The following is a 14,694-nucleotide window of genomic DNA, read 5'->3' on the forward strand; positions in this document are numbered from 1 at the left end:
GAACCAATCATAACAACCGTTACGGTCGGCAGCACTGCGAAAACACGGCAGTGTTTGATTAGTCTACCACAAGAATCATGGCGATACTGAAAAAGTAGGGAAGCGCTTAATGGAATAAAAGCGTTGACCGAAGAGGGTCTCTCATCTCTGCGGGGATGCACGCTTCGGATGGGTAGGGAAGTATCGACCGTGGCAGAGTGGAAGTCGAGCTTCTTCGGCTGTGTTGAGTCGAGAGCTTCCGAGTTAAGCCTTCCCGGATTGGGTGTTCTAGCACGGCACGTACGCACGTACGAGATAAGCTTTTCCAATCAGTATAAGAAACATGACATGCTTGTCGACCCCAGGACGCTCTCGAAAATAACCTTGGCAAAATACGTCCTGTCGCGAACCATATGTTTGATTTTTTCGTCATGTTTTTTTTTGTCCTATGCGGTTAGAAGCGTTTATGGCCACTCTTTTTTTTTTGCCGGTTAACATTTGTTTATTTATTTTATGTACTGCAGCTTCGATGAGGCTTGTACAGACGTTTAGTGGAAACGAAAGCAGTAGCATTTTCGAGCACAACACGAGCAGAGATATCAAAATATTAACAATAGACAACCGCCTCTAAAGTTTGATTCCAGGTTAAAGGGGGACGCTTCCAGGCCATGAATTCTAATGTTTAATGCTCGGTGGAAAGAAGCAATATTTTTACACGCGAGTGGGATAATGAAAAGAAGCTAAAGGCTGTGGCAACTTCAAATGGTGCAATACTTATCGGAGTTTAAGTAGTGATTTTCAAAACAAAATGAACAAAATTGAATGGGAGCTTAGGTCTGCTAGCAAACGTTTTGAAAGAGGACTCGTCCTTGTCAGGGCACAGAGTTCATCATTGGCAGAGATTAAATAAGGCCGTCGGTCTTGGGATGATGAAGGTGTGAGTCGTGGAGGACGGTAAGATAGAGAACTTGAACTGGAATGAACTTTTGTACATGCATAGGCACTGTGACACGATGCATCGACAAGTGGAAGTCGGGTTGACGTGAAGAAAGTGCAACAAAAAACACAGCTGCTCAGCAGAACATTGCACGGGGAACTAAAGAAATACGAGAGAGGAAGACACAAAATCGGAGCGGAATGAACGGTACAGAAAAGCAGGCATGTTATCAGAGAATGCCAGTACCCGGGTTCGAACCCGACCGCGGCGGCCGCGTTTCGATGGAGGCGAAACGCAAGAGGCGCCTGTGTGCTATGCGATGTCAGTGCACGTTTAAGAACCCCAGGGGGTCGAAATTATTCCGGAGACCTCCACTACGGCACCTCTTTCTCTCTTCTATCACTCCCACCTTCCTCCCTTCCCTTACGGCGCGGTTCGGGTGTCCGCCGATATATGTGAGACAGATACTGCGCCATTTACTTTCCTCAAAAACCAAACCAAACCAAACTAGTAGAATGGAGAAAGACAAGGAAGAGAGTGAGGTTCTAAGGATAGCTAAAAAATAATAGTAGGAGGAGTGCAGGTGGTGGTGCTGATGGAAAACGTTTAAGGTCATTTACAGGACAGATTCAGACTGGCCTTAAGCGCCAGCTCTTTACTAATTCTAAGGAAGTTTCCAGTCCTGAACCCCTCTAGCTTCCGCGGGAGCTCGGGCCGCTGCCACGAGAGCTCGTTGGCTCTCGAAGGTAGAGCAGCCGAGCAGGGCAGCCTCCCAGCTCTCTTGTGTAAGTGAGGGGAAAGAGGGGTAAGCGGGGTTAGAGGGGCATGCCCGCACCATGTGGTACACGTCCGAGAACGCGCACCCACAATGCTGGCGCTCCCCGTTAAAAGCTGGATTAAAATATTGCAGCACTGCCGGGCACTGTAAAGTGCCGGTATACGAGGTCTCTTAGAAAAGTGTCCGACCTTTGGCCGAAGAACAAAAAACTGGCATAACTCGAGCGTTAGAAACCTAATAACCTTCAAAGTAGTCTCCTTGGGGCTCCATATACATCTCCCAGCGGTGCTGCCATTGTTAGAAGTATACCGAAAAGGCCCTTTTCGGAATGAAATTTAGCTCTGCTGTCGTTGCAGCCATAATGTCCTTTCTTTTCTGAAATAGCGCACCTTTCAATGGCCTCTTGAGTTTAGGAAACAGCCAGAAATCGTAGGGGGACATATCAGGAGAGCAAGGAGCCTGTTGAACTACAGGAGTCTGGTTTTTCGCCAGAAAAGTCTGAATCAAATGCGAGGAATGTGCAGGAGCAATGCCGCGAGGGATGCGCCAATTTCTTGTTGACCTCAATTCCGGTCTCTTGCGCCGCACAGCACCACGTAGGCGATGGAGGACATCCCTGTAGTACTCTTTAGTCATTCTTTGATCCTGTGGGGTGCGTACTCGTGGTGTGCCACACAGAGGGAGTCAAAAAAGCAGTCAGCATTACTTCGACATTGCTGCGCACTTGGCGGGCCTTCTTTGGTCTTGGTAACGTGGAATGCGTCCTCTGTGACGACTGGGATTTGGTTTCCGGGTCGTACCCGTACACGCAAGACTCGTCACTAGTGATTACGGCGTCGGTGAAGTCAGGGTAACTGTTTGTGGAATCCAGCATCTCCTGTGAGACTTCAACACGAAGCTGCTTTTTCTCCACCGTCAGCATCTTCGGCACGAATTTCACCGCAACTCTCTCCATGGCTAAATCTTCGGTGATAACGGAATTGTGCAGAAAAATTGCTGATGTCCATCTCTTCCGCAATTTCTCGGATAGTCACACAACAGTCCCGCATCACCACAGCGTTCACTTCGGCAATTATCTGGTAATTTAGGCATGTTGATGGCCGGCCGGAGCGTGGCTCTCTCTTCACAGATGTGCGGCCGTCTTTAAACCAGTTGCACCACTGCTTAATCTGTGTGCTGCTCATAACATCATCACCGAAAGCCGTCTGAAAATTTCGAATGGTTTCCACTTGGCTATCGCCAAGTTTCTGGCACAATTTGAGGTCGTAGCGCTGCTCCTCTCGCTCTGCCATTTTCCTTGCAACAAAAAACCGACGAGAGCACTGCGCACTGCCTCACTCAAACGCTGCTTCCCAGAGACTGACGCTATCGGCAGGCGGGAAAACATTCGTGCATGCGCACGAGGGTTCAAGGTCGGCTGGTGTAAGCGCGCTTGTTTCATATCCATAAGGTGTTCACAAAAAAAAATAAAGTCGGATACTTTTCTAACAGACCTCGTATAAGCGAAGCAGCCAACGCTTCTCGCTTTTGGTTAGCCCTTTCCGAGGGGGATGAAAGCGGATATGGAGTACGCGAGATGGTAGACATAAACCCCTCCGATAAGAAGCGTTTATGTCTCGGTAAGGTACAGAGATGTCCACCCATTGTGAGGAATTAAAATGGAATTTGATATTGAGGAAAGAAAATCCCGCAGTAAATGTCTTAACCTCGGTGGACACGCCAACGGCGGCGGAACAGAAGAGGCGAAGGAGTGAGTGGAAGAAGGTAGAGAGAAAGCGGTGTGATCGCGGAGGGCTCCGACATGACCGCGACCATTTGAAGATTTTTAATGTGCAGTGATATTACACAGCCGTCGGGTGCCTTTAGCGTTCCGATGCTGACGGTGATGTTTAAGTTTATTGCCAGCGGTGTAGGAAGCCCCCTACTCCCCGCCCCTAGAGCGCAGGCCTGGGGGACGGGGGCCGGGACCTCCGCGACTTAAGACTGGCGAAGATAGTTTTGTTCTTTGCGGCCTCAGCTGCGAGGTGGACAGCTCGTTGCTGGTCGGTGGGGACCTCGCTCCGCTGCAGGGCCTCCCAGTGTCCTCTACTATCAATTTTGTCCTCAGTGCACGGGGGCGCGGGCATAACCAAATTATGTGATCGAGGGTCCCTTTCCCTCCGAAAGTCTTACATTTATCGTCTTTCCTATCGTCTACCTGGGTGCGAAACAACCAGACGGGGTTTGAAAAATTTTCGGCCTGTGATCGTCGCCAGAGAACAGCCTCTTTATTGTTTAAACTTGGATCCGGCGGTGGAACTAGACGTCTTCCTAACCTATAGTTGTCGACGATTCCCGCGAATATTTGCAAACGCTTGTTCACAGCCTGGCAGTCGGGCGGCTCTACGGTTACCCGGAAGTAGAGATCTCTGGCTGACGCGTGGGTCACCTCGTTACCGGGGACGGATGTGTGCGATGGGACCGAAATTAAGGTGATGTGCGATACATTTTGGCTGCGGACCGGAGAGAGCCGTTTCCGGCGAGGCCCTGCCCTTTCCGATGTTCCAGATTGCAGTTTCGCTGCTGCTAAGAATGAAACTAGCCTTGGTTCCGGCGTAGGCGAGCGCTATTGCGAACTCCTCACCTGCATCTACGTGTCTACTCCTAAAGGAGGCGGTGGCGACAGGTGCATTTCAGTCGTCGACTACGGAGGCGACCGCCGCCCCCGACCTGCCACTCACTGCGTCTACGTAGGCTGCCTCTCCTGCCCTAAATTTCCCGACCCTTTTAGGCAGCGCCTCCGCCCTCTTCTCCGGCGCAAGATCAACTAGAACTTCTAAATTAAGGTTGAGGGCAAAACCATGCCGAAAGTTAATGAAACCAAGATCGTCGGGCTCTTTATTCAAGAGGACGGGTATAGGAAGGAACTGTCAAGAAGCTCTGAAACTAGGCTGCGCAAGAAACACGGATCTTCAGGAGGGTAGCGCTCTAGGGCAGAGGTCTGAAAGAACGTAGCATCCTGAAAATGACGCAGGCGTGCATCATTAGCCGAATATGTTACGCCATGCTGTTCCTCGATATTAGGGCGAACTGGAATGATGGGTTCGACGCACTTATTCAGCGCTCCGTCAAAAGGGCGCTGGGCCTGCCAATCTCCACCTGTGTAGACCGCCTGCTGGAAGTAGGGGTGCATAATAGTTGCACTATACTCGCCGAGGCGGTGCGAATCGCCCAGCTTGAAAGACTGAGTAAAACAAGTACGGACCGGACCATCTTCGAGCGGGTCGGCCGAAAATTGGATAGGGGCTAATGCGATAAGTTCGCCCTACCACCACAATGTCGACAGCATATCATAGTCATCCCCTTCGTTCCCCCTCCGCATCATGCAATTAGCGTACCGTCACCATCAAAGTGACGAGTTGCAATCTGCCGCGCCTAGATGTTGAGAAGAGAATTTTAGAAGTAGCTCACGCTTTTCTCATTAAAAGTCGCGGTGGCGTTTCTGAGAACGTATCCCTGAGATATTTGCCCCGGAGATTTAGGCGCTGCAGAGGAACGTCCACAGTTCTACTACTAGCGCGATGGTAAGGATGCTACGCTGACGTCGTTTCTGACAATAGAAGCGTGTCATTCATCAATAGTAGGATTAACGATCTGCTTCATGGACGTCTAGGCGCCTACAGACAATTTCTTTCTTCGGCACTAACTCGAGAGAGCAAACACCTCCCTTTTCACTCCGCAAGCGTGTCCCTAGGCCAACCACGGAGCTTATGCCTGGCTAGCTTGGGTTAATCTCTAGCGAATAATCTCCAAACCAAGCCTTTGAAGCTTCACCGGCTAAGCACTGCTAAAACGTCTAAAAACGGCTAAAGAAGATTTTCTGCAGCGAGTAGTCTCCGCGCGAAGCCTTTCAAACACAGCTAAACACGGCTAAACAATTGCTTAGCCTTGCTCGCGCCCGTGTTTTCTCGCGGTTCGCGGTTGAATTATTCTTTTTTTTGTATTCTGAGTTTTTGTTTGATTTTTGATTCATTTCTGTTGCTAGTTTCGGATGACACACTTCATATGATGTTTTGACTTCGACTACATCGCGTGCAACAAAATATGTCTAAACACCCCCCTTGTTTTTCAGTAAGGCTCAGTTGTAAGTCAGCGCTTTGTTCATCTCTTCCCGGTCTGTCCTTGTCTTTGTGCGCTACTAGTACATGCTTCAATGGATTACCAACAAGCCAAACAAAGTACTGTTCTAATAAAAATGGTTTGGACGACGCGAGATTATGGATGGAAAAGTCACATTTCGATTAAAAGGTGAAAATCAGTACGGGTAAAGATGAATAAAAATAACAGGGTGTTCATGGATAAGAAGCACTGACTGTGTTCGAAGGAGGTGGCTTTGGCTTGAGTTGGCCATGATATAGCGGACATATGACTACGGAAATTCCCATTAATTTACAGACTGCAAAGTGGTCATAAAACTGTGGACATGTGGATTATAATCCATGTACATATGGAAATATTCGGCCGAACATTGCATTTATAGCGTCCTATAAATTGAGATATTGGGAACCCTAGCTTAACAGCTCTGAATGCATTATGTAGGTGCTCTCATATGGCGTCATGTGCTGTACTTGGTGGCATTTAAACGGATCAGCAGATTTACAATAGGGTGACGCTGATTTAGGACTGCGAAAATTGCTTTTGAACGCACTTGGTAATCCATGCTTCTTGTATACTCGATTGTAAAGCAGGGACTGCCTTACGGTGAACATTTACTAAACCTTGTTCATGCATTATTGAGTTCTCGCTAATCGCATGCAATCCGACAGTTTCGTAAAGTATGCGGTGTTTTAACGACGACATCCCATGAATTTAAAAAGACAAATTTGTTAAGAAATATTTTTCGTCCTAAGCTTTGTGGTATTCTGGTTTCTGAAGAGTGTTTTTTTTTGAACATTTCATCTTTAATGTTTTTTTTTTTGAGAAGCACAGCCGAAAGCAAAATTTAATTGCACGGCGTATTTCGACATTTTCTTCGTGTTCTATTATATTTATATATGATTTTAATTTTAATTTTTAATTTTAAGAGTGGGCTAGGAGACAGCGAAAGCGGCAGCATGCTGATCCGCTTCTTATTCTTCACGCAGTTCTGCGCCTGCCTCGCTGGTGCCTTCGTCGGGACTACAGCGGCGCCTTGTTTCCTTGCGCTACGGACTTCAGTTCCATCGCCATCACCAATCCTACACGTGGATGACATCTGTGCGAGCGTGGACTGCCCTACCTTTCCTGTAAAAGACAGCACGGGTGTGCCCTCCACTGCGCAGCCTGGCCGAGCATCTCCCTTCGACGATGTCATCTTCGATCTACCGGTCATCTTAAAGCCAAGTTCTGTGACGTCACCCACGGATCGTATAAAAGCAATGCCTACACAGCGGACTGCCAGTGGGCTAGGAGACAGCGAAAGCGGCAGCATGCTGATCCGCTTCTTATTCTTCACGCAGGTACGTTTTCTTGAAAACGCACGTTGCGTCCGCTCTGATGACAGATTTTTGATGCTGTTTCCTCGCCCACACAATCGCGGTTTTCGTTATGTGTCTGTATCGTTGTATTCACAGCTTGTTTACTGCATTGCTAGTGTTCTCTTAAGCGGAGATGTGGAAACTAATCCTGGACCCTCTCACAGCAATCCCGGTTCAAAACCAGGCACACGTTCTACATCTTCTTCCGTTAATGTTCAAGTAGCAAGCACTGATGACGCTTGCTCCACTTCCAATCAGCCAGCTATTAATGAAATGCTTGCCGAACTGCTTGCGGGCCAGAGAAAAATGGCCGAAGATATTGCAGATATAAAACGTTTCCAGCAGAGAGTGAACTCTCGCTTTGAGGCACTTGAATCACGAGTCTCTGCTCTTGAGTCAAACCCGCCAACCTCGAACGGCGACGCAAGCGACGGGACCGTGCAACGCCAGTTGAATTCGTTGTCTGAGGTTGTTAGCAAGCTTGTTTCAAGAAATGATGAGCTGGAAAACCGTTCTCGCAGAAACAATCTTATATTTCACGGTCTTGCTGAAGAAGATGAAGAAACTAACAAAGCTCTGTTCATTGCGGTGACTAAGGTATTCATCGATAACCTTCAGTTGGATTGTCCTAAAATAGAAAGGTATCATCGGCTAGGTAGAAAGCAGGAAGGGCGCCCTCGTCCTGTCATCGTTAGGCTACTTGACTTTCGGGAAAAAACTCAAGCGTTAAAAAATGCTCATAGGCTCAAAAATTCAGGCATTAGCTTATCCGAGGATTTCTCTGCTCATGTTCGATTGATCCGGAAAAAAATATGGGATGCAACGCAATCTTATCGTGACAGTGGCTCAAAGGTTCATTTGCGTTATGACCACGTGTTTATTGATAGCGTGCGGTACAACTGGGATGATGTTGAGAAAAGTTTGATCAAAGATTCGAAATCAACGCCCCCGAACTCTGGTGCTGCTAATGCTACTGCTGCCAAGCCACCCGCAGATTCTGACTGACGGGACACCGCCGCCAACCTTCGTGTTCTGAACATTAATGCCAGAAGTTTAGTAAACAAGCTTCCAAATTTTATCTCTTTAATCCTAACTCATTCGCCTGATATCATTGCGGTCACCGAAACGTGGCTACATGATGGTATAATTGACTCTGAAATAACTCCTCCAGGTTTCGTTGGAATTAGGGCTGACAGGCAGCATGGGAAAGGAGGCGGTGTCGCTCTCTTCATTAAGTCTAGTCTGAAATTTGTTGAAATTTCGGTCCCTGTCGAAATAGAGTCAACTTGGTGCAAACTCTACTTAGGTAACAAATCATTTGTTATCGGTGCGGTGTATCGACCACCGGGCACTTCCGTAGACCACGTGCATTCTTTAAGTAACTTCTTGCATTCTCATCATATCAGCAATCCAAATATAATTATCCTAGGAGACTTCAATCTTCCCGGAATTCAGTGGCATACATTATCCATTACTGGTCACGACATTGCAATCAGTAATGAACTTGTCAATTTTTCTTTGTCATTTGGATTAAAACAGATAGTTGATAAGTCCACGAGGTCGTCGGCAATACTGGATCTGGTGTTTTTAAGCTCTTCTCTTTTCGCGACGAATTTTACATGCGAAGTCGTCGAGGGGATATCCGATCACAACGCTGTTCTTGTTTCGATCCCATGTTCTATTCCTTCCTCAAAACTAACTTATTCAACATTTCCGGATTTCAGTAGAGCAGACGACGTGGCTATCCTGGATTTATTAAGTGACGCATTTGAACAGTTTCAGCACCTTAGCATATCATGTGACGTGAATTCTTTAGTAACATTTTTCGAAAACATTGTGAAGGTCTGTATTGAGCGTTTTGTTCCATTAAAAACTAAAAAGCAAAACCACAGTATGCCCTGGATAACAAGAGACATACTGCATCTTTCTCGCCGTGTTGCCAGACTACGCGTTTCCAAGCGCAGTGGTAACCCTGAACTTTTGCAACAGTTCTGCGACGCTAAAGAAGAACTCCGTGCCAAAGTTCACTCGGAAAAAGATTTTTACTACAGAAATTCCTTGCCGCAATTAATGAAACACAATCCCCGCAAGTTTTGGGCATCCATATTGCCACAGAACACTAGTCCGAATACCTTCATTATTGATGATAAGCCGGTCTGTGACTCATTAGCTATAGCTACTAGTTTCAACACATATTTTCAGTCGGTATTTACAAGAGATAACCTTGAAATGATTACTTTTCCTAGCAACTCCCAATGTTCTGTCAATGATATTTCAATAAGCGTCGAAGGTGTTCTGAACCTCATTCTGAACTTAAATGTGAAAAAAAGTAGTGGTCCTGATGATATCCCTAATGTATTTCTGCACCGTTACTCTCTTTGGACCAGCCGCTATTTGACTACCATCTTCCAGAAATCGCTATCATCCGCAACCGTCCCCGTAGCCTGGAAGCTTGCGAAAGTTATTCCCCTGTTTAAAGCTGGCAGCACCCAAATCTTGTCCAACTATCGCCCCATTTCGTTAACTTCACACTCATGCAAATTACTAGAACATATCATTCATAAGCACATTACAGAATTTCTTGAAGCTAACAATATCTTGGGCAAATTTCAGCATGGGTTTCGGCGGGGGCTAAGTACCATTTCACAACTTGTAGAATTCACGCACGACATTGCTAGTTCCCTCGACACGGGCTCACAAATCGACGCTTTATTTATCGACCTTTCTAAAGCTTTCGACACCGTTCTCCACAGCAAACTTCTTTGTAAACTTAATGCAATACTCAAAAACCCGTTACTGGTAGACTGGATATCAAGCTTTCTTTCTAATCGTACACAGTATGTTTCTTTCAACTCCTGTTCATCTGAAACTGTTAATGTATCATCCGGTGTACCACAAGGATCCGTGCTCGGGCCACTGTTGTTTTTATTATACATTAATGATTTGCCAGAAAGTATTATTTCAAAAATTCGGTTGTATGCAGATGATTGTGTGATATACAGTTCAATTAACACCCCTGAGGATCACGCGCAACTAAATCAGTCATTCGTGTCATTCTGCTCATGGTGTGAAACATGGCAAATGCAAATAAACTTTCGTAAATCTGTATACATGTCATTCTGTAATCGCACAATACCATCTTCTTACACCTACTCATTCAAAGATAACTCTCTGAATCAAGTGTCCGAGTACAAATATTTAGGTCTTCTTTTTTCGTCTAACTTGTCCTGGTCAAAGCATATTAACACAATATCCAATAATGCAATGCGGAGGCTCGGTTATCTAAAACGTACACTTAGTGTTGCCCCCCAAGAAACTAAACTGGTAACATACAAAGCTTTAATTCGTCCACTTTTAGAGTATGGGTCAATAATCTAGAATCCTCATAAACAGTCCGATATCAGTAAGCTGGAATCCGTCCAAAGGAAAGCAGTACGGTTTATTTGCCGACGGTATGACAGAAATTTTTCACCTTCATCCACTCTTCCTGCCATAGGCCTTTCCCTCCTTTGTACCCGCCGCGACAATGAGTGTTTAAAATATTTTCATGGTATTGTTAATTCATCCCGCTTTGCTTCACTGTCTGAGTATTTGCATTTTTCAGCATCTTCATCTACAAGGAGCTACCACCCATTGAATGTAACACCCATTCACGCGCGCACTGATATGTTCAAGTTTAGTTTTTTTCCTCGTGTTATCGAACGATGGAATTCTTTACCCGGTGATATACGCTCCCTGGAACCAAACCTATTTTTTAATGTTGTTGCAAATCTGTGATTAGTCTGTTGCATTTCTGTTCTGTATTTTAATGGTGTTCAGTTCTGAATATGTTGTCGCTCTCTGCCTTTTTTTTTTCTTTTTCTTCTTCCTCCCACTCCTGCAATAGCCCCATCGGGGCTGCAGTATATGTAAATAAAATAAATAAATAAATAAATAAATAAATAAATAAATAAACAAGTATTTGGATTGCCATGCGTAGGCCTCATTAGTAAATGTATGTTTCAAGAATGTCCAAATAATAAATATTGCTATCAAATGAAGTTATTTTCTCCTTTCACCTAAACGCCACACCGCTGGTTGTCGGTCATGGACAAAATCTAGCTCCTGAGGTTTGTAGGAAAGTCTAAATAGACTCATAATTAAAAAAAAAAACTCGGGGCGTGGAAGTGGCAGTGAACCTCGTCCAACCTTTATAAATCTTGAAAAGCCTCCTTGTTTTCTAACATTTAGGTTAAATCGCATACAAGAAATACCTTTTTTATTGATTGAAACAGGTGAAGAGAGTTCGGAGCCTGACAGCGGCGCCAGCTTATCCTTACAGCGCAAAGCAACAAACTGCACTAAAAACTAGGACATAATAAATCATAAAACACAGAACTCAAGGAACAAATGCACACGGCAGAAATGCTCAGAGGAAATCGAAAATAAGCGTAACTTTGAACACCTGGGGTTCTTTAACGTGCACTGAAATCACAGAGCGCACGGGCCAGCGGGACTGCGCGATTTCTCTGTACGCTAAAGAACCCCAGGAGGTCTAAATCGATCGGAGCCGTCCACTAATTCGTCCCTCATAGCCTGAGCCGCTTACGGACGATAAACTTTATAAAGACGAACAAAAACTGCTCTTTCTGCAGCACCCGCCCTTCAGTCATGGCGCTTTTCGAGCTCTTCAGACAAAATTTTAGATCACATCTTTGCCTAAGAGAGGATACCTTAAGAGCCGCTTAGTTTCTCTTCGAGAATCTCTAAACACGCCTTATTGTGTCCAAGCTTGCTCAGGGCTCTGGAAGAACCGCCTTAGGCTTGATGCATGAACAGTATAGTCCACTGTTAGAGGGAACATGCGATCACGCGGCCACCAAGCTTGCGTAGCGATGTCATGAGAGTTAAAATTAGGGTGGGCGGCGTGTAAAAGGAAAAAAAAATAACAGCGCCCGGCCCGCACCTCTTAGAGCACAACGGGCGTAGTCATGAGAGTCAGCGAGAATCGGCTGCGCAATGATCATGCGCGGTAAGCACACCAGGGTGCTTTTTCCACGCACGCGCCTGACGCCCTTCCTTCTCGCCGGCTCTGACGGGAGCGCTTTGCGAAGCGGGAGAAAACACGATTTCATGTTCTGTTTACCAGTGGGCCGCACAAAACAAATCGACCTCGGTGTTTTCTTACCTCGCTTTTGCACCTAAAACATGCGATCCTGCATGAACACGCACACAATGCGCATGTGCAGGAGCTCGACTCCACCCCCTCATGTGACTTCGAGCTCAATATGATGGAGATCACCGCAACCGCGTTCGTCACTGCTCAGGGAATACACCAAGAACGTTGAAATGACGCTAGTAGACTGCAAAACAAGCATTTTATTCTTTCTTGGAAAAAACAGCGCTAAACGAAGGACAACGAAAAAGAGTAGAACAGGACCGGCGCTGTTGTACTCTTTTTCGTTGTCCTTCGTTTAGCGCTGTTTTTTCCAAGAAACATGTACCAACTAGCTCAACTCTCCGTTTTATTGAAGCATTTTATTCTCGCCTTGCGTTCGTACCGTGCGTTCTCGCGCATACCGAAAGCGCATTGACATTTTTGGTTGAAAGTCCTGCTCGCTGCGATTCTAAAAGATGGCTGCACCACATCTTCTGAGCTGTTTGTGTTGGTTTTAAAAACTTCGTCGTAAGTCGTTCACACAACTCTAAGTTTCTCGCGGATAGCCAGCTGCAGTAGTTCATGATTTCATGCTGTTTCCTGCACCAACATTCTTCCGAAGGTTTTCGCACTACTCGTCCCTTTTTACCCATTCCAGAATATTTTCTCTTTCAGATATGATTTATTTCTTCAGCTCTATATCTCACTAGTGATTTGACATGGAAATGTTATCAATAATTAGTTAAAACTGCCTTTGACTATTTAAAGTCCAATGCTATTAATATAATTTCTGCTAAACGCGCGTGGACAGAGGCAGGCGGATAGAACTGCAAAACATGGAGCTTTTTCTCAGTGCAGACAACGGGCACGATGATTTCATTGAGGGCGTTATGATTGCGAAAAATGTGCAGAAGGGTGCTCACTACCTTTTCCACTCCCAATTAGAGCTCTGCAGAGGAGAGGAGAGCCCAATGCTGTGCGAATTACCGCGCAAAAAACATGTGCCGCAAATGCAAAGAATGTCAATCGTGAAGGTGACTGACAAAGTCTATTTTCTGTGGTCTTCAGTGTGTGCCATTTCATGTTTGTTACCAAGGTACAAAAAGAAAACAGTAGCAATTCTTTTTGGGCCCTTTTAAAATTAAAATTTCCTGCATTTCATCATGATCTACAGCCCTTTTACCTACTCCCCAGTTTACCTACTATGGATGTCTGCTCCTCCATTTAAAATTACGCGTTTTGCCTTTCTCCGGTACAGAGGTCTAGCTGTTATACATTCATGTTCGGTCAAACAACCCCACAATTTGCCGCCCTCTGCAGCAAAGAACTCCTGGTTTGGTTTATGGGGGCTTAACATCCCAAAGCTGCTCAGGCTATGAGAGACGCCGTAGTGAAGGGCTCCGGAAATTTCGACCACCTGGGGTTCATTAACGTGCACTGACATCGCACAGTACACGGGCCTCTAGAATTTCGCCTCCACCGAAATTCGACCGCCGCGGCCGGGATGGAACCGTCGTACTTCGGGTCAGAAGCCGAGCGCCATAACCACTGAGCCATCGAGGCGGTGTTAATGAGAACGGCTAGAGAGTGATAGTCCGGCGAACCTTCCTTTATGCACCACCAGCACCTCAGTATTTCGCACAAAACACTTAACAACACCCTTCCTTGGACATTTTTAAATACGCGTACTCTTCGTGTTACGCGCCTACGTGAGCTGGTGTCGAATGGTGAGATATATTGTAATGTCTCATGACCGACGTGTAGCAAAGGCGGCGCAGTGACTGTGGTCTCGCCTTTCCTCCGGTAGCGGCAACATTCAGTTGTTTCAAAACACGTGATAAACTTTATTACCTGAGCATGAAATAGGCTTAGAAACAGCCAAACTATAGAAGGTCAGCAGTGGGTTTGTACCTGCGAAGGTCAGGTATGCATTCTGAAGTAAATACCGAAGTATATACCGAGCGATCATAACAAATTAAAGGCAGTGGCAAACAGGCTAAAGATAAACGTTTTGTAAGGGTGGTCTCATTGGTGACGCTGAGGACGACGGAAGCAGCAGTGAAGCAGTGGGGGCCCGCCGTCGGTCAGCTGAGCACGATCTCAATCATAGCCATGGCAGTGCGGCTGGCCGAATGCCCATCTTCTTGACAATTTATTTAGTCCCTCCCTTTGCTTTTAATAGCATGTTTTCTGGGCAAAATCTATGAAGAAGTTGACGCAAGCTTACAGCTATTTGTTTGGTATTGCAGTTAAACCTCGTTGTAACGAAGTTGAAGAGAACCGGTGTTTTGTTCGTTATAGCCGCAGCTTCTAACCGTTTTTTTTTTATTTTTTCGTTGTTGACAACACTCCAGCTCCCTAAGAATAT

General features: G+C 45.9%; 1 protein-coding gene across 1 annotated transcript; it reads left to right on the top strand.

Annotated features, from left to right (window-relative positions):
- Nucleotides 1-6,820: 6,820 nt before the first annotated feature.
- Nucleotides 6,821-9,115, top strand: LOC149330102 (uncharacterized). Its single transcript, XM_089559739.1, has one exon. The coding sequence runs from the start codon at nt 7,091-7,093 to the stop codon at nt 8,192-8,194; it is 1,104 nt and encodes a 367-aa protein (XP_089415865.1). The 5' UTR covers nt 6,821-7,090; the 3' UTR covers nt 8,195-9,115.
- Nucleotides 9,116-14,694: the final 5,579 nt, after the last annotated feature.

Source organism: Amblyomma mixtum, chromosome 9 (genome assembly GCF_055824585.1).
Source record: "Amblyomma mixtum isolate Tamu chromosome 9, ASM5582458v1, whole genome shotgun sequence".
Classification (NCBI taxonomy): Eukaryota; Metazoa; Arthropoda; class Arachnida; order Ixodida; family Ixodidae; genus Amblyomma; species Amblyomma mixtum.